At 36.0% G+C, this 19943-nt stretch overlaps 1 protein-coding gene across 4 annotated transcripts in view; it reads right to left on the reverse strand.

Annotated features, from left to right (window-relative positions):
- Positions 1–19943, reverse strand: part of CDH8 (cadherin 8) — a 244333-nt gene that overhangs the window by 74782 nt on the left and 149608 nt on the right. For all 4 annotated transcript variants that reach the window (XR_012625090.1, XM_074839548.1, XM_074839549.1 and 1 more), the window contains one exon: positions 7444–7563. Coding sequence is in view for 3 of the 4 variants with exons in the window: in XM_074839548.1 (XP_074695649.1) it covers positions 7444–7563 (120 nt within the window). In the remaining variant the exon portion in view is untranslated. The remainder of the gene's footprint in view (positions 1–7443; positions 7564–19943) is intronic.

Raw genomic sequence — 19943 nt, forward strand, 5'->3', positions numbered from 1 at the left:
GGAGTTGTCCAAACTACATTCAGATGTAGATATATTTCAAATCAAAGACATCAGCCACAGTAAAAATATTCACTAGGTGAGGAATTGAATACTATGTTATACCATTTTATGTGGAGTGATTCTGTGCCATTTTTGTATTTTTAAGAGAGAAGCTAACAGAGAACATATGTTATTACCATGTTTATTTTTTAAAATTTTATGGGGAAGATGGCACTACCTGCCTTTCTGTTAAACAGCAAGATAAAGGTTGAATATAATTTTATTAGTTTTCTTGTGTAACCTACAATCTAGTGTATTTTCTTTTTCAGTCCATATTACTACCATTTTTGTGTTTTCTGATCTTGCTTTCATTCTGAAGTAGACCTTGCAAGTTTGTCATTGTGTGTAAATTAACACTACCTACCTTTCACTACATGTATTCTGCTTCAAGAATATCATATAGGATACAACTGGCTAACACCTATTATAATAGTGCCTTTTTAATTCAGATGAACTTGTATCTGGGTTTATATGGTATGGGTAAAAAGCTTTCATTTCTACTTACTAGCCATTCCCTTTTCCCTGGGACCAAGTTTCACTAGCTTAGTGAAAGGATCACCCTCTCACCAACTGAGAATGAATGCATTAAATATTCTGCACTACATTTATGACCTTGCTTCTTTAGGATTTTATTTGTAATGATCCTCTAATACCTATAATTATACTGGACACTTTACAGAATGTAGTCTTGGATTCTTTTTCAGATGCTTTCCAACTCTAGCTGTGTAGTTCAAATTCCTCTCTTGGATTCAGTCTCTTGAAGCACATTATTTAGATATGTAGCCTCTGTTTTCCTACTCAGCGCGAGGAAAATGGTGAAGTCCTAACTATCTCACTAGCTTTCTAAAATGATAGAAGTATTTCTCTGAAATGCAAGAAATATGTGTGGTATCAGCTTTTTTGTTACTACTAGTACTAGATAAACCCTAGAAGCAGAAATCACCTTTTTTCAAATGCCAATCTGTCTTGATCTTAAGCCACTCATCTTTACCAACTACAGACCATCATAACCATTTCAAACGTCTCTGCAGTGATTTTATACTTCCTTTATTAATCAGGAAAGACACCTCTTGCTGCTATTGAAGGACCCAATCCTACATACCTTATCCATAATACTTGCACTTTATACTTCTAAGTAAAAACCGAGAACTGTAGGACTGACCCTCGGGTCTGCTGCACTAGCAGTTTGCCAGTACAACTCTCTCTCCTAATGGTCTGTCACCAAGACAACTCTCAGAATCACCAAAGAATCTCAGTACAAACACCTTAACACAACTCCTAAGGCTGCACAGTATACTCAGTACACAATGACAAGAAAAGGCTTATACTAGTTTGAAAATATACTCTATTTTCAGCATTGCATCAAAGTGCACCAAACGCTGCCAAGACAGAGCTGAATGTGCTGTAATGGAAGTGACCAAGTAAAAACTCCAGAAATCCTTGCACGTGCTGGAGCCAATTCTGCTACTTTGGGAATGTTGCTATCAGGGCTTCATGGACCTACCTTCTATGCTGTGGCACACACCTGCCTTCTCCTCTAGGAAAGGAGTTCCTATACCTCACTTGCTAAGACAGAACAACATCTACCCATCCAAGATGATGCCTCTTAAGATTATTTCAGTTAAAAGTTTAGTTAACTTTAAATCTGTAGTAATTGGCAAGGATATCACTGTAGCACTAGTTAACAAAAGGAGCTAGAAAGCAGCAGTTCAATCCAGGCTCTGACCAATGTCAAACAAGTTCTTTCTCTACACTAATCCCATGAGGGTTTAAATCTAAACTATCTAGAGGTTGAACTATTTAGAAAGGCTCTGTTGAACATGAGTTAGTTCTGTTCCTAGCAGGTCATTACTTTCGCCTTACAGTTGCAGATTACTTCCTGTATCAAAACTGTTTTCACATCTCTCTCCACTTTGAAAATGCTACCTTATCATTTTACCATGAGTAATTACAGAAACAGTCCCCGTGCCTCTCTTTTATTAACACCTCTCAAATATTTGTGCAGTGATTTTATATCCTCCTTTAATCACCTCTTATTCAGTTTATACAAATTAAGTTCAACCAATCTTTCATTATAAGTAATATTCTTCTCACCTGAGCTACCTGCTTTGAACTTTCTTCAGTATTTCAGTAGTCTTTTTTATGATAATGGGTCTCACCAGTACTACATGCAGTATTCTGAGGGCAGCTTGTGCTATCATTGATACACACCATTAGTAATAAACTGGACATTAACAGCTAGATAGAAGAAATAGTCTGTAACATCAAAAAGTGTGTGTAACTCAAAAGTTACTGTCATCTATCCTATCACTACCTTACTTGTTTTTATTCTGCTGGACTGTATTTCAAGGTCTAGATGGAGGAAGATAATAAAGACTGCAAATTAAAATAAAAGATTCAAACCTTACTTCTGCTGAATGCCATTTTCATTCCTCCTAGGCCTACTCATTTTTGTTCTGATTTCAGAATGACAGGGTTCAACACTGGTTCAGAAAGGGCCATATACTAAATCACTAAGAGCTCTGATGATTAAAGCATGTGCACTTTCACCTAAAGCTAGGTATAGAAAAAAAATACTCTCCAAAAAAAATATCCACATTCTATTAGGAGAGTCTTTGGTTTTCTAGGTCTCCTGACTTTTCTACTCATCTCTGCTTTACTAACTCAGAACTTTTGCTTTGCACCAAATGACCACATCCAAGATGGCAGTGTTTAAAATATATTATTTTTCATATATATAGTAAGGGTTTATTCTTGAATAATACAATGTGTTTTCCAGTGCAGTAGGGCATTTGGTGTAAATTGTCTTGTTCATGTAACTATATTTCAGGTATGTGTAGGAGTAACATTATTTAAGTTCATGTGAAATGTAAATAAGTCAGACACAGCTGAAGATGTATTTTCTCTGCCATTCCTATATTGTAGAACACAGTGTCACTTCATATTATGTTCCATTATGATAATCTTATTTTAAAGCTAACAGTAAACCTTAAAAGTGAGAGGTATACTTTAGCTACTTTTAGCAATCTTAAGGAACCCCCTTCCCCAACTGAATTTGGATTATGAAAGAATACATACAACTTGTAAACCTTTATAAAATAATACACACAAGTCATGAAACCTGGCGTCAGTTAGTCAGATGTAATGATAATGATTTATGGAATATATTTTAGTTCACCATGAGTTTCATTACTAATCTGATGTCATCACACTGTAAGGTTAACCTCTCAGAAAATCTGAATCTGTATGTTTGTAACATATTATTTACATTTACTCTCTACCTAGCAAATCAGTGGTCATATTAAAATTCACCTATAAAAAGCGAAAGATATTCAAAACAAGCCATCAAAAAAGCATTTACCCTAAGCCATATTCAGAGTGAATGAAAAAGAACTCCTGAATTACTTTCTTTCATGTGTCTATAACTCATACAGAAGAACTTGCAAACTAGAACTGCGAAAGTATATGCATTTTTCATCTAAGGTAATGGAAAATTATTGTTTTATGGGTCACTTACCAGGACTTATTTCTGTGCACCCAGCATTATAGAATTGTTTCAGCAAGGAGGTTGACAGTAATGTCAGAGCTTCAACCAAGAGTGTGATGCAGAAAAGGACTACACCTAGTTAATGTCAAGTTAGTAGGAACAAAAAAGCAGAAGAGTAAGCAACTGCTTTCCTCAGGTTTGCCCTCAGGTGCAGCAACTGTTTCTACCATAGGCGTGAAGCCATATCCTACACCTTTTCTGCCTCTTCAGAGGGAGTTCAGAGTACTACCGAAGAGAGAGGAATCAGGAGGCATGATTAGGATTATTTCTGATGGCCAGCTCTCAGTGTACGATTAAAACAAAGCAGCAAGGTCAGACAATCTTTATTTCGAGACAGGAAATGAAAAAAATTATAGGCAGTACAGAGTATCTATGGCTGCCCTGTTGACGGTAGCTGCACAGATCTAAATCTAGTCTTAATTTCTAATAAACAAACCTATAAAAAGGCCAGTCATCTAGAAAAATAGTAAGTGGATCAGCTCTAAGCGGCTATACTTCTGATAACATTTGATACACTTCCATGAATGACAGAAAATATTTACATTCTTAAGTGGATCAGTTTAACATAGCCCATTTCTTAAAATAGTGATTCCATTTTGAGAAAGACACAATTCTAGACACAGTATCTGTGTTCAGAAACAATTCTGTCCCAAATGAATTGGAAAGGCTTTCAACTTAGCAGGGGCACTAATGAAATGTAACTACAGAGAGAATGTAGCTATATACACACTCCCCCGACCCTCCCCCCCCACCCCCCCAAAAAAAAAAATCAACCAACCAACCAGACTCCAAACCTTAAAATATCTACCATGCTTGGATGATCACCTTCAGGTTTTATTTGGTTTGGGTAAGACATTACTATACCTAGCTGTTCTGCTTTAATTTGTACACTGTCACAATAGTATCCAAACACCTTCCCATATGAAAACTTTTACTGAGGTTCCCAAGTACTACATACAAATGTGTAAGATAATGTGTTTTCCTGGCCTAGTTACAAATAGGAAACAAATATTGGTTGTGGTGCTTCACACTGCTACGTTTGGATAAATTAAAGAAACAATCAAACATCTACATACTTTCTATTTGCTTTGGACATTTTCTTTTTGTTAAAATGCACCTTCCACTCTATCTATCCATGGTAACAGTACTACTGTCCAAATTATATAGCTGCTAAACTAGTGTGCATGTTTTATGCACCACTGCCTCTAAAAGGTGAGGTATACAGTGCCACAAGTTACTGCAAAATTGTAGCTATCAGGATAATACTATTGGTGTTTTGAGATTGCATGTAACAACCCATAAAACTCTTTCTGATATGGAATAAACATTATCATACCCTTGCTCAAAAATTCTGGTATTACCAAGAAAATCGGCTGCCTAGTTCCTTAACATTTTCTGAAATCAACACTTCTCTTCAGAAGAACCGCAACTCTGCTGGGTTTTAGAGCAATCTTTTTCACCCTGTATAATAACGTGGCTGCGGTTTCTACATGACTACTTGCATCTGGTTTGCTTAACGACTAGACTTTTATATATGTTTATTGTTTACATATCCTAAACAAATGTATGCTGGAGGGCTCTATATAATTTAACATTTACTACGGCTAAGATTTCTGTAAGTGAATGAAGACACATCTCAGACACAAGAACAAATTTTGCAAATTTTAAAACATTACAAGCAATGGATAGGTCCATCTAATATCATAGAAACAACTGCATACTCTCTGGATTTAACAGTTTGGTGGGTAGCTGTAAGAGTAGCATGGCAGTTAAACTACAGATGAAGGCCATTACATACAGATGTCAAAGAAACAGAAGACAGCCTCAGTACATAAACTCATTCAGTTGAATGGTTTAGAGAAGAACATAATTGATGTCCTCCATAGATCCAGAAAAATGAGGAATCTGAAACCACTTATTCAGAAGCAGCTCCATAATATGAAGCCACTTACTCAGGGACTGTGGCAAAGACACAGTTGAATTCTTTGTGATTAAATTCCCTTTAGAAACTAACATGTCATTTTCATGGTAACTGAACTGCTATTCAAAGGAATATTTGTAACTGGAAATTAAGGCAGGAGGGGGAATTTAATGCTAGTGAAACAGGAGAAAAATCATGATTTTCAGGTTCACCAAAAAGCTTTGGAATTTTCTCTGGCTTTCATGATGCAAATCACTTTCCTAGGTGATGAATAGTTACTTCACTGGATTAAGCATAAGGTTTTAATACAATACAAATAATAAACCTGAGTAAAATTAAACAATTTTTTATATTTGGAATATTTATTTCAGGCTATTTTTGTGTGAAAGAAGTGAAAAAACTTCTGTTAGGTGGAAAATACACTTCTTAGCTCCTCTGTAAAAACTGATGTGTTCTCATGTTAAAGCACTAACTTTCACTAGTAGAAACTGAGAAACAGCCTACAGTTAATCCCCCTCTAATTAAGACAGTTATTACTGTCATTACTGCATGCAATAATTTGTAATCTTAGAGAAAACCAAATCATATATTTTGATACTTGATGGTCAGGGGTATGTTTGGAGTTTTATTTCCACGTGACTTGTGACAAATCAGCCAGCATGAACTAAGGGACTTTACTAATTAACACTCTCTTGACATACTTATTTTTAAAACAAGCTACTGTTTTTCCATTGTGTTGTCCTAGAGTTATTCTTTGTAAAACTGGTTTACATGCAGAGTAAAATAAAATACTGAACCACATTCCAGAGATTGTTTTGACATTTAGGATAGCTGTCCTCAAGCCAGAAGAAAATACTTTACTGGATGACTCCATTAATCTATTAATATTTATCAACCTGTACTACATACCTAAAGTCCCTGCAAGTTAAGGCATTTCTAGGAAAAGGAAATAATTTTTCCCATGCAAATCTCACCAGAAAGAGTTAAAGAAATTCTTGGTGTTAAAGAGTATTAGAGCACTCTATTTAACGTTGGTGAGAAAACTTAGCACACTCGATCTATCAAAAGCATCTTTTAATAATTTCTCCTAGCATTTATTTCATACTTTTGTAACTCTGCATGAGGACAAGAATTTTTACTCCTGCTTTACTCCTTTATGGTCATATACATTCAGGTGGTTTTTTGTATGTTTTAAAATGAGTTATAGCTTTCTTCTCCTTAGAAGATCACAGCTGCTTGACTCACAGTGATTAAAAACATCTTCTAGTAACAGGTGAAAGAATGTAAGAAATAACATCAAATCACTTTAAGAAACACTTCTCAGACATAACTAAATGAATTTGCTGTAAGTACAACATACATACAGAAAACAAGAGGGAATGGATTTATTGGCAGCTCTTTGAGGTGACTTTCAGGACTTTAAAACCACAGAGAAATACAGTAATCCTAAATGCAAGCTAATAAAACTTCCTATCAACACTCAATATCATGTTCATTCTTTCCCCTGATCCATCCAATCAAGAAAGAAAAATAATTTTAATGAAAACACATGATATTTTCACTAAAGTTCACAAGCTAAACTGTACTTTTTTTAAACTGAAAATACTATAGTCTCGTATTGAAAATTACATTATGCTCATTAAATTCCTCAGGCCAAGTCTTCCAATCCCTAATCAGTTATAAGTCACATGGCACTTCCACTATCTTCAGTTTTGCTTCACTAACTTCTGTAATATTAGCATCACCATTATCATTAATACAGATTTTTTCTTTGTCTTTTCACATGATCACTCTGATGGAATACAAGTGAGACACGTTACAACTCAGTATACTGACAAACATCTTCCGCTTCCTGTTTAAGTATATGATACAAAATACGTAAGAGGCACAGTCACTTGTGTAAATATAACCCAGGGATTCCCATTCAGTCACCTACCTGTATGTGGCTCAATAGAAAAGTAGGGCTGTCCTTCCAGAATGCTATAAACCAGCTTGGCACTATTTCCATAAACTGGATCATCTGCATCTGTAGCTGTTACTTTAGTAACAAAGGTGCCTAAATAAAAAGAATATACACAATTAATGTTTATACTCTTACTAGAATTTGCATAGCTTATTCCAAAAATTATTTGAAACAAAAATTAGTTTCCTTGTGAGTTGTATGACAATAATAAAAGAAGAAAAACCATCATTAACAACGTAAAACATTACTTGTGAAACACAAACAAGACATTTTCCTTCAAGATGATATATGCCAGCAGACTGAATTTCTGGGTAAAAGAAAAACCTTTTTAGTAGTTGTATTATTTAAGGTTTCTTTGTAGAATGCATTTAAAGCTACCTGATAGATATTTGTAGAGTTCAAGCATTTGCAAAGGAATCATATCAAAGGGATACAAAATACAAGGTTAATAATACAATACAATACGCTGCATTTAAGGTTTGCAAAATCACATCTGAAAGAACCTTGCCAAGTTATAGAGACTGCATAGAAAAGCAATAATAAAAAGGATTCTTTTTTCTTCTCTTGGCTTGCAGCCATAATAATGGTTTGATGTGGCCACAGTGACAGAGTTAGGACAACATCTATTGTCTCTAAAAAGAGTCTCTGCCACTGAGGGGGCTATTGTCTAGCCAAAGTTCTAAATTCCATACTCTGACCAAAAAAACTGGAGGAAAAAATTATGGAAATTGCCCTTTTGATTTCTTAGGCCACATAGCACTTGCCATTTCTGTAAGAAGCAAAATCAAATGGAATTCAGTTGGTTACATTAAGCTTGCTGCAGAGACTTTTTTTTTTTTAGATGACTTAAAAATATAATGATGACATTAATTAGGCTAACAATAAAGACAGTAGCTACAGAGGGAGAGCAAGCAAGAGTAGGAGAGAGGCTAAGGGCTGAATTATGTTTCTTATGTTCAGAAAAGAAAAAAATTATAGTACCCACCAAAATACCCCCCTTTCTGGATATGCCAATAAAAATAGCCTCCTCTTTCTTCTCACACTTGCTGTGTTGCTGAATCCAAATTACATGTCACTTCAGGACAGGAACAGTAAACCAAAGGGGGAGGAGATCCCTTTGGCATGTTCTTGCATTGCACACTCTTTTCTTCTTTCTCTGCATGGCACATTGCTGCTATGGCTTTGGGCAGTTTTGTTTGTTACAGCACATACAAATTATTTAGAGGAATGTGTGCATATTTAGAGACAATTTACATACCACCCAATGGCTTCCATTTCAGGCTTCCCCCCCTGGCCACTTCGAACATCAAGGCAAGATATGGGGCTAGCAGGATTTGGGAGTGTCTAGAGAGATGGATAACACCTCACTTATAGAGTGGAACTTCTGCAGTTCCTGAAGGTGCAGCAGGTTTGTTGAATGGAAATAATGGGATAATTCCCAGCGAAGGGAATGCGGGTTGCAGAATACATCTCACTAGAGAAAAAAATGCCTATGGCTTGTACTGGTCACTTATTTTGGCTACTGGCATAAATTTATGCATTTTTACACGGGGAGAACATCAATGAAGGGAAGCAAATCAGCTGGCTGCCATGCAAGCTCTACCATGGCCCCATCTGGCAGGACAGGGCCCCACCAGCATCAATCCTGCTGCTCAGCAGGGTCCAGAAGAATCCACGTGGCCTGCAGCTAATGCATACCACATGGAAGAGGAATGCAATGCTGATGAATATTATGTTGCTTCTACTTTTGACAGATGCTTGCTGAACCTGTTCTTATAAACATGTAAGCTGTTTATATTATGAAGCTTAACTGGTTTTGGTGTTGAAAGGTGATCACATCTAACCTTTGATATAATAATCTTTAACCTGCCACTGGGCATGAGAAATGGACTTTATCCTCAACTTGATGGTTGGTTTGTAAGGAATTAACATGGGAAATTTGTTGTCTGACCAATTACAAATTTTGCTGTATATCCAGACGCTAACAGACAATGCCTGGTGGTTTAGAGTGAAAATGATCAAGGGGATAGATGACACAATTGTGGTCCCCAGCCATGTAGCAAGTACAGCAGCCTCAGCCTATAGACAATATCCTGAATTAGCTCCTTCACATACAGGAGAATAAAAACAGTAACAGGGAAGCAACCATGGGGCACACTCAGAGGCCATGGCATAGGCTACAGAAAATACATGAAATAGGGAACAATGACAAGGAACTATTCAGGAAGCTTGAGTTTGGATGTTGCAGCAACAGAGGAACAAAAAGGACCCTTTGTGGTTTGCCCACAGTAGTTACAAAGCATGAAAAGATGTAGCTATTAGAATTGTCGCACATATTTAAGTTTTGTTGGCTCACCTTCTGTAACTCATACACAAGTTGCAAGTTCTCTGTTTTGTTGTTCCTACAGAAAGCAATCCCTCAGCCAAGCTGTACCCCTAACCTCTTGCAGAATTCAGGCTATAGCCCCACCATCCCAGCAGGATGTTCCCTGCAGTTCACAGCTGCTGTCCCATGTGTGATACCAAATATGAATGCAAAGGTCAGTGCTTTCTTCAACTAGATTCAAACTGAAATACCAGGTGACATGGCTGCTATCATAAAACTTTTGTTTTGTAACCTTCTAAGACAGAAGAGGTTTGTGCAGAACATCAGACAATGGGACAATAAGATAAGGCTCATCACAGAACAGTGAAAATTTTTGTAAGAATGTTTTATCTAGGTTGTTCCATTTTGTTTCCATGATATACTTTATACACAAAGGAAAATAAAGAAGTGAAACTGCTGACTTCTTTGAGATTGTGTTTGATTTGCCTAGCTGGCTCTCATTTCAAAGGACTTCAGAAATAATTACATTGCTTGTTTAGAAAGATTTGATATATAACATCTATTCTTTCCTTATTGCACTTGAGAATTCCTGAAGACTTTTAATGATATTTATTTCAAGATTTCAAAACTTAAATGGGTATGCTGATTCTCTGATAAACTCATCCTTTATCCCAAGTGTTCATTAGACATTAAAGTTGAATACACCTTAATAAAAAGAGGCAGTGGCTAACACTGATTCCAGTCCTGATGCTTAGCTCAAGATTTTTTTTCCTGTGATATAAAATAATTTAATCACTTATTGAGGCTCCAAGTTTTTCTGAAATTTATACATACATTAAAAATACATATGTAATAGTCAGTATTCCCATTCACTGTTTATATACACAAAAGCAGGGGGGAAATGGCATACCCTTCTTTTTCTTTCCCTTACAGGTCACTTGAAGTGGGACTATAATCTCACCTAATAGAACGAATGAAAGGGAAGGAAAAATAAAATACTCTCCCAGCTCCTAGAAATCAATTTCTTACACTGCCAGTCTCTGCCACTTAGCACTTCATTTCCGGCCATCATACACAGTTCTGAGAAGGTCTGCCAAATTCAGTAATTTGCTCCCAATCTTATTGATGAAAATTGTTTATGAAAGATGTAAGCAGTCATGAAACAGAAATTAAAGAAATTACTTCCACTACTGAAATTAGTTAAGCTTTTACATAGTTCAAATTTTATCACCTTTAATTTTAATTATTTTATTTTATGCCTTGAATCAAATCTGCAGGTGTGAAACATACCACATTAATATGTTCACACTGAAAATCAAAAGTATATAAAGGAGCAAACTGTCCCCTCTACAGCTGCAGACGATGTTGCTACATCAGTGCTGCTCTGGTTCCACTGCAACATGCCAAGGGTCCAGTAGAAGTAGCAACCTATCCCAAAAGTGACAGAGCCCTTTTCAACTAAGCATGAACAAAAGATTTGGAGAGCAGAGAGACTCCTGAGGGTGAAAAGTAATGCAGAAGAAAAGGAACTCGCAGCCACCGTGACTGTTCTCTACGCAATATCCCAAACACAGCAGAACTCTCCATGCTTTGGTCTAGAGTTTTGGATTATCAATATTTAAGTAGAGTTTTACACCACTACAGACACTGCAGTTATAAACTACATGTACATAAATACTGTTTAGATGCATAATGTGCTTAAAGTTTTAAAGATAAAAATTTTTCATTGAAAAGGCAGTAAAGAATGCAGGGAAGAGCATTTATTAAGAAACATTCTGGGTTCTACCCAGCAAATAAACAGCTAAGGTTTCTGTTTGTGTTTAATTTTGACTGCATTTGGCTTGTGTTTGTTTCTTTGTCAATGCTACAACAAACTCATTTAACTAGAGACTATAAATTTGAAATGCTGCCATTTTTACAAGAAAGCCACTATTATAGTTCAAGTCACTGTTGTCCTAATTACAATAATATAGCAGTTTTATATAATCTGGCCCAACAACATAATCACTGTTTCTTTTTTTCTTTATGTACCTAATATTGGCTTATGTAAAACAAAATAATTTTTTCAATAGATGAGGCAAATTTTAAGATGTTTGGTTAAAAAACTTTCTGCATCTTTTTCTGAGGTACACTTTTGCAATGTTAATAATGCTGCAATTAAATATGGACTGCAAAGAGATTCAACAGATTTTAATTAATGAACACTTCTAATGTGATTTAGCCGTTAACCATTGCTGATTGTTTTACTCTGTTAGTGTCAGGTTTCATAGTTTCTCTTTGCAACAGGCTAGCAATCAGAGATGCAATTAACAATAAAAGTATTTTTATATGGCTAGGTAAGAAAGCCTGTGTTTGCTGGCAAACTAAGATTAAAAGCCATCATAAAAATAAGATGTGTGCTCAGCTAGTGCTCTTCTGTTGTTTTGGCTGTGTTCTTAATGTGCAAGTCAGGGTACAGATTCTGCACATTAGTCAGAGAGAAAAATGCATATGCTGCCACAGGGAGTAGAAAAGAGAATTTTTTGGTGTGGCAGTGAAATGTGCGTACTGAAAAAAAAAAAATCAAACTTGTATGTTCTAGAGGAGGTAACGCATAGTCAGTGCCAGAAATTTACATGTATCCATATTCAATGAAGCAACCATTTTGTTGAAAGATTGCAGTGACTGGTAAAAATAAAAATGTGACCATAATGCAATGTAGTGGGACCATGTTTTCTCATTTTCCCAAAGACTTCTGGGTTTTTTTGCTTTTCTGATTCCCTTTTTGGTCACCCTTCCTCTTTCTTTCCTACTCTTCAAAATCTTGACAGGTTTAAATCTCCATTTCATTCAGAAGATCTGATTAGCAATCTGACAGTGCATTAAGAATATATTTGCATGAAAAAGACCTACCATTATTTACCAACTGGTTTGTTTTTCTAAGAGGATCACTGTGCTTCAAAATCTCTAGCTAGATTTTGAGTTTGGCTGATAGTAGCCGTGAAGTCAGTAGTGGTCAAAGCAAAGCATTGTTTGTATTCAGCAGGTCAGATAAGCATTCTTTCCAAAATGAAGCCTTTTCTTCACTGTCCTTCTTTGCTATAATCTCACAGGTAGCATGACAGTTGTTGTCATGGTAACAATTTTTTATTGAATAAAACTGCAATAATCTCATAAAAACCTGTATAACTTCTTGACATGTAAATTATTAGTGCCTCAAAGCTGAAGAAACTTATTCGTATTTGTTTTTCATTGTTGCTGATTTTTTAAATACAAAAACATAGTTTTAAGTCTTATCATCCTGTATTATTCTATATGAGACCATTTCTAAACACAAAACCTATGAATTAGAGATTTCACTAACCAAATAAAGAAAATGTATATGGAATAGAAATCTCTGTAATGCATTTCAGAACTTATTAACATATGCAAAATACACACATAAAATATTATTATTGGTATTTTAAATTGCACAGCTTGCTGTCTAGGTAGATATACATGCATATATATGCAGGTATGTTGGTGTATGTGTGTTTCAGGATTCTTTTGCAGATTGTACATTATTCCACGCCTACCTTCTACATCAATACTTGAATGTATTTTTATTATTATTAATAGCTACTTTATTGCCAAAGCTCTAAAAGCAACATGTGGATCAAGTCTCACAATGAAAGAAAATCCTCTCCCCAAAGACTCCAAAAGCCAAGTACCTGGAAAGACAAATGCAGACAGACAACTGAAGAGAGACAAGGAGATGACAAGAGGATGTAAACCATCCTGGGAAGCAATGCTGTCAGCACACAGTGGTGCTGCTGCCTGACCTACCTGCTGTCAGGTTAGCACACCTACCCCACAGTGCCTACAGTACGTAGGCATCATGGAAAAGTTTTAAGGACTGCTTTGAGAACAGATGACAGAGGTCTTGTGTGGGTTTTTTCCGGAGATCTTCCCACACTTAAAGGAAAGCATGTGAAAAATAGAAAAGTATTTGCTTGGACCCCTTTCAGTGACAAAAAGTTAATGGAGGTGAAAGATAACATCCTAAGCAGTGGTAAGGGGTAGAGATATAGGCCAGAATGGTCCACTAAAGGAAAAATGGGCAACTTGTGCTTGACATGCTAGAGAGACAGGAAGGCCAGAATGTATTCTGCTATATCTATAGTAGAATCCTGTATACAGCCACTCCTAGAGGAAGAAGTGAGAAAGAAAATTTGTGTACTTTACAGATGTAATACTGATATGCGGGTGATGAGAACCATATAAATACACAGATAGATGCAAGACTTCACTTAATCTTCTGCAAAGAGAAAAACAACAACAAAAGCTTCCTTACAATGAGAAATTGTACAAGGAGGAATAACACCCCAAGGGAAATAACAGAATCCTCCTCACTGAAGAGTTCACTCTGTTGCATAGAATGCTAGATAATGTATTCTAAGGGAAAACCCTAGAAAGACAGGAAGATTAACTAATAAGGTAATTTGTCTTTTCCAGCTGTAATTTATTTGACTCTAAGTAGTGAAATACTGTGATGCTGTCATGATCTTGTTTATGATGATTAAGGCAAGGAAGAAGGAAGAGAGGGTTATTCATATAACTCAGTTTTAGGCTCAACTGGCTAAATTAGATACCTAGTTGAACTAGCTTTCTGCTCTAAGGGAGGAAGGCAGAATTGTCCTCTCATGGGATCCTTCTTTCTTGGTTAACCAGAAAGGAATCCAAATTAAATTAGCCAGCTAATGTGAATGCCTAGATTTCAATCATATGACTGCTCTCTTATGTGTATGTACTCAAAATAGGCCATACCAGTCTATAATACTAACCCTCCAGGTACTTCAAGCATGTAAGCTCCACACCAACATATAGAAGTACAAATCTTGCAAGACTTTTGTTTTCACTTACATTATTTTCCAAACATATATATAAAAACCTATGTGCGCTTATATACCCATATAGACAATTGTATACACTTCCTGAAATAAACTACAACTGATATATTTCATATTCAGTTTTTTAAAACTAATCTAAAAGATTAGAGTAACAAAGCATTACTTGTTTGTTTTGCTGGTTTGTTTTATATAAGTAGGCATATGTAATGTCACTGAAATGCACAGAAAAAGAGATTTGAGAACCCAGTACTGTACAGACCTACAGGAAATGGCAGATGATGCCCCAGAGAATTGATAGTATAAACCAGAAGTTTTAACACCTGAAAAATCTAACTTGATAAAGGGATCTGAAAGAGTCAAACAAGAGCAGCTTGATCAACAGTAGGAAATAACCACTACAATAAATTATGAAGTATCATGCAGGACAATGCAAGAAACTGTTTCCTGTTTCCACCAGGAAAATAATCTTTTCGTATACCTTTGATCTGCTAAGTCAGGTTTAGCTCCATAAGCAGAAGAGGAATCTGAGTTGTTTCTTCCAAATGTTACATATTTCTTAATGCAATGTTTAGAGTAGATAGTTTAGAAAGTTAATGAAATCTTTAAAAAATGTGAATATCATGCAGTATGTGTGAGTCAAAATCTCTGAACAACTGAATAACCTACCACATGTAACACAACAGTGTTTTCAGATTGTTCATGTGTCATTTTAAGGACTTTTTATCATGTGAGGGAAATGGGAAAAATATATTGTATGCAAATGTGTAACTGCAGAAGTATGAAAGGTGCTTGCTATGCACAGGAGAAAAATGCCTTCTGTACAGCCCACAGACAATGGAGCAAGCTGGCAGCCTTCAGCATTTTACAGCTGTATAATGAGGGCTGTAGGAAGCATGGCTGTGAAATCTAATAAGCTGCATATTTTACATTTTTTTGGTGCATAAACTAATTGTTTTCAAACTCTGATGCTGCCTCTTTAACATGATCTATTGGAAACAAAAATGTTTTACATCAGAAATATATATTCAGATCTAGCGATAACTCTTTGGCAGTTATCCGTGCTGATGTTACCTACTGCTTGGAGTTAGCTTGTGTGAATCTAATAAGAAAGGACACCACCTTTTCAGTTTTAAGGTTGGCAGTTCTTTCTTGCTGCAACTTATAAGATGGTGCCATTAGAGAGCCTGCAGGTATTCCTTTATAAATTCCCCTGGGTGGCTGTTTGTTAGGACTAGAATACAGTCTGTAATATCACAGGCAAGAGTGAAGGGGTAAAATATATTTTATGTTTGCCTGAAAGAATTATGTTTTCTTTTCATGTTATTTTTTTATTCTCCCTTTAGATATCACCCTCACTATAGAATATTAATTGATATTTGTGAGATGTGGAAAATAGCTATTCTTTTGTTCAGGACTTTTTGAAAGACTACTTGTCTCTAATCAATTGACTATTTCATCAGCATTCATTCTGTGAGGTCCCCAGGCAAAGACAATAAAATTGGATGACCACTGTATACTATATTTCCAAGCAGGAAAAAAAGAGTACTGTAAGGCTTGTTGATTTCAATGGAAGTTTCAGGTTATGCTCAGGTGTATTGTATAAAAATATAAATAAATAATAAAGTAGCCCTGGATGTTTACTGCAGAAATTCTTACATTTATAACTTTCTGTTGTGAACAGAAAACGGCTCGTTTACCTTGCAGCTTTGATGCTCTGCTTGCTTTGTTTGGTAGAGTGAAGCCTATAATGCCAGCAACTGTAATTCAGGTTGCAAAAGCAGACTCTGAAATATTGCCCCCTCAGGCCACTGCGGAGCAAGCATATGGCAGCAGAGACCATTTGGGCCCCAGGGAAAGGGCACACTTGAATCAGTTGCCCAGCAGTACTCTACCGGCTGATTCATGAGAAAGCCGTATTGACATCAGCTCCACAGGCAATTGCTTCTCTGTATTCACGAAGAAACATTAAGTGCTGCAGAATCAGCAACTAAACCAAGACAGAGGTAACAATTCGAGGCAGGGTGGGGAATGACCAGTGTCAGAAAAAAATGGATTCTGAATTGGATCTGAATCTCATTTTCCCAAATGTCAAGTGTGTCCATCAAAAAGATGACTAATACAGGTCATCTGAATTAACAGAGCTTGAGAAGTATTGGTCCCCAGTGTTCTAAAGCTAAATCTTTTGTGTTAGCAGAGTGATTTAAGTTATATTAATAAAAGTTTCTTTGAAAATATTACCACACCAAATTTAATTTTCTGATGTAGGACTTTCTACCTTGTCATTAGAACTTGTCAACATTTCCCACAACTGAAAAAAGGGAGAGTAAGTTCCAGTCCAGCTTTGTGGCATTTCATAGATCCTCAGCGTGGCAGAAATCTGTATCAGTCTACTTCCTCTCAACTGTCTGTTTTCCACTTCGGCATCATCTACTGGCCAACAAATGGGCTTGTGTCACTAGCATAGCTGTTCAGAAAAATGAAATGGCATGCTTTCAAAGCATACAAAACAAAAACCCTACCACTGTTTTAAATATAGGTTTTCATCAAAATTTAAATTTGGGAAAATAATGAAAAATCATTACTAAGAGTAGATTGAAACTTGTAACCAAAAGGGAACATAGCAGAAACGTGAGTCAAAGACTCATTTTCATATAGTCACAGAACAGAAATACAACCATGTATTTGATATGTACAAATGAATGTAACCACAAAGAATTTTGGAAGCAGAGTATCTGCAACAAGAAGATGTTTGTGACTAAGACAAGAATCATCTGGAAAAACAACAGGACAGATTCTTATAGATTACTTAGAACTAGACAAGCATGGACCTAAGACTGCTAAAATTTTCTCTGCTCTGCCCTCATATGATCAACATAGAGGTATGTCTGTCTGTCCTCATCCTGTGAAACAGGAACATCATAGGAAGATGTATATCTCTCTGCAGAACTCCATAAGGAACTATGACTTCAATTCTGATCCAAATGGCTTTTTCCTGAGGAGTTTATCTTCACTATGTGTCATTTAAACAACATTCCTTTGTGCAAAGGGAATGTATGTGTGCAAAAAAATGGAGAATTTGTGACAAATTGCTGACAGTTAACCGAGAGGAAAAATGCAGCTTTTGCCTAAGAAACCACTACACGTTAATAGCTCCATACTTTGCACGCATAATTTAGGGCTTCTTTCTAAGATACAGACAGTGACTTCAGAACCTGATCATTCAAGTACTTGCTGCCATTGGTACAAAGATTCTGAGCAATCCCACTGATTTTAGCAATTTTGTATAGTCAATGAACTACTTTAGTACACTCAGGACAATATAGGTCAGTGCAACTAAAGGGTCAGATAATAAACCCCTAAAGAGCAATATCGTAACTTCATCCACGGTCCTCGAGTTCATAATGGTCATTTAAGAACAGTATGAAAAGATAATGACATTTTCAGTCAGACCTCATGAGAAATGGAAAGTACAAAAATAATAGCACATACTCAGAAATATGTTTTTTCAAGGCTCAATAACAAGTCAAATTAAGGAGAAGACTGTCTTGGTTTTGAATATATCCTAACCAATCATTTAAGGTTACTTATGATTTTGCTTTTAGAACTGTGTCTCAGTCATGCAGAATATACAGAAGATTTTAAACACATGCACACTCACTAAATAAATCTCTCACGTAATATGCTCTTCAGTACCACAGCTAGTGAATTTGATTATGCACAAAATGAACAAGTGGAGGAACAAGACAACATGAAGATATACATTTTCTAACAGCTGTTACATTGTTGCCATATTTTACAACATCTGCTGGTTTTTTCCTTAGCTTTTGCACTCCCTTTGCATTTACCCTTTGGGCTAATTTGTAGTTGACCCCAGTAATATAGTCCTTTTACTCTACAATTTTGTGACAAACTATCATTGATTTAACAGTCGTGCTCAGTGCCTTAAAAATCAATGCATACATAGGAAAAAAAACCCAGTAACACAGTGTGGTTGATCTTGATAACATTTCAGGTCAGGTTTTTATCGCAACTTTCTAATTTATCAAGTTATTTTATCACTATTCATATCAGACATTGCGTGTTGATTTCATATTCAGCAGATTTTGTCCCTCTGCAAACAATTTGTAACTGGAAGAGAACTAATATCTTTCAGAGAACTGTAAAGAAAAGCTACACTGTGTAGAGTGTACTTCCACTATACATGGCTATACTAAATAACTGTCCTGGTTTTGGGAAGGAAAAAAAAAAAAATATTGAATGATTTCTTATTTACAGTGGTGTAATCAAGGGCAAACTCTGATCCAAAGGAAAATATTGCTAAGCAGATGTGCTTGTGCCAAAATTGGAAATTGATATTCTGACTCAACTGAAAGCCTAAATCCTTTTTCCCCCCAGTAAATAGTTTTCATGGAAGCACTTAAGGACAAAAATATTCATCTAAGCTTTTGCACACTGTTAGTATTTTCAAGTGTTAAAGGCAAAAGCATTTCTAGAGCAATGGCAGACTGAATTCCACTGTGTGTATTTTAAGATGGGGTATTTAATGACTGTCAGGGGAATTCTTAATATTTGGAGCTTATTAATGTTTGTCTGTTTACCTTAATTCAGGCAAACTATGAGAGAATACTCTTCCCTTATGGCTTTTGTTCTTTTTCCATCTGTGTCCTTTTTTATTTCACCAACACATTTGTCACTCTACTTCTGTCGTCTTCTGTCTTTCAACATGACACTAGCTGTCTAAACACTCTTGGCTTCACTAAGAACAAAATCAAGAAATTTCACTCCTCATTCCTCTCCTGAAAAAAAATCCCAAAACTATACTGTTGGGAGACAATATCCACTTTTTCCCCCATTATCACCTCTGCAGCATGCTTTCAGGGAATTCGTGAATCTGTGCATAGCTGAGAAGCCAACACAGAAACAGAACATACTCCAGGGGGGTGGTAGGGTTTTTTTCTTAGGTTGTTTTTTTTTCCCTTTTCTTTAAATAAGCTACAGGACCAGTTCCAATTACCCTTGTGGATCTTCTAAGATTGCTCATTCATTTACATAATATGCTATCTTCATTGCAGACATATATACAGACCTCGTAGACAAATGGGAAAAAAAAAACCCACAGTCAAGGGGTTCTTCCTCCCGGAAGCTTAGCTCAATCTCTTTTTAAAAGGTTTTAACTGGGCTTCATTCCCAGTGTCCCTTTACATCTAAAAGTGATTAAACAAGATTTACAGACAAATTAAATTATTTCCTATTTGTGAAATGCAATACTGTTAAAATGA

Source organism: Strix aluco, chromosome 14, assembly GCF_031877795.1.
Source record: "Strix aluco isolate bStrAlu1 chromosome 14, bStrAlu1.hap1, whole genome shotgun sequence".
In the NCBI taxonomy this organism is placed as follows: domain Eukaryota; kingdom Metazoa; phylum Chordata; class Aves; order Strigiformes; family Strigidae; genus Strix; species Strix aluco.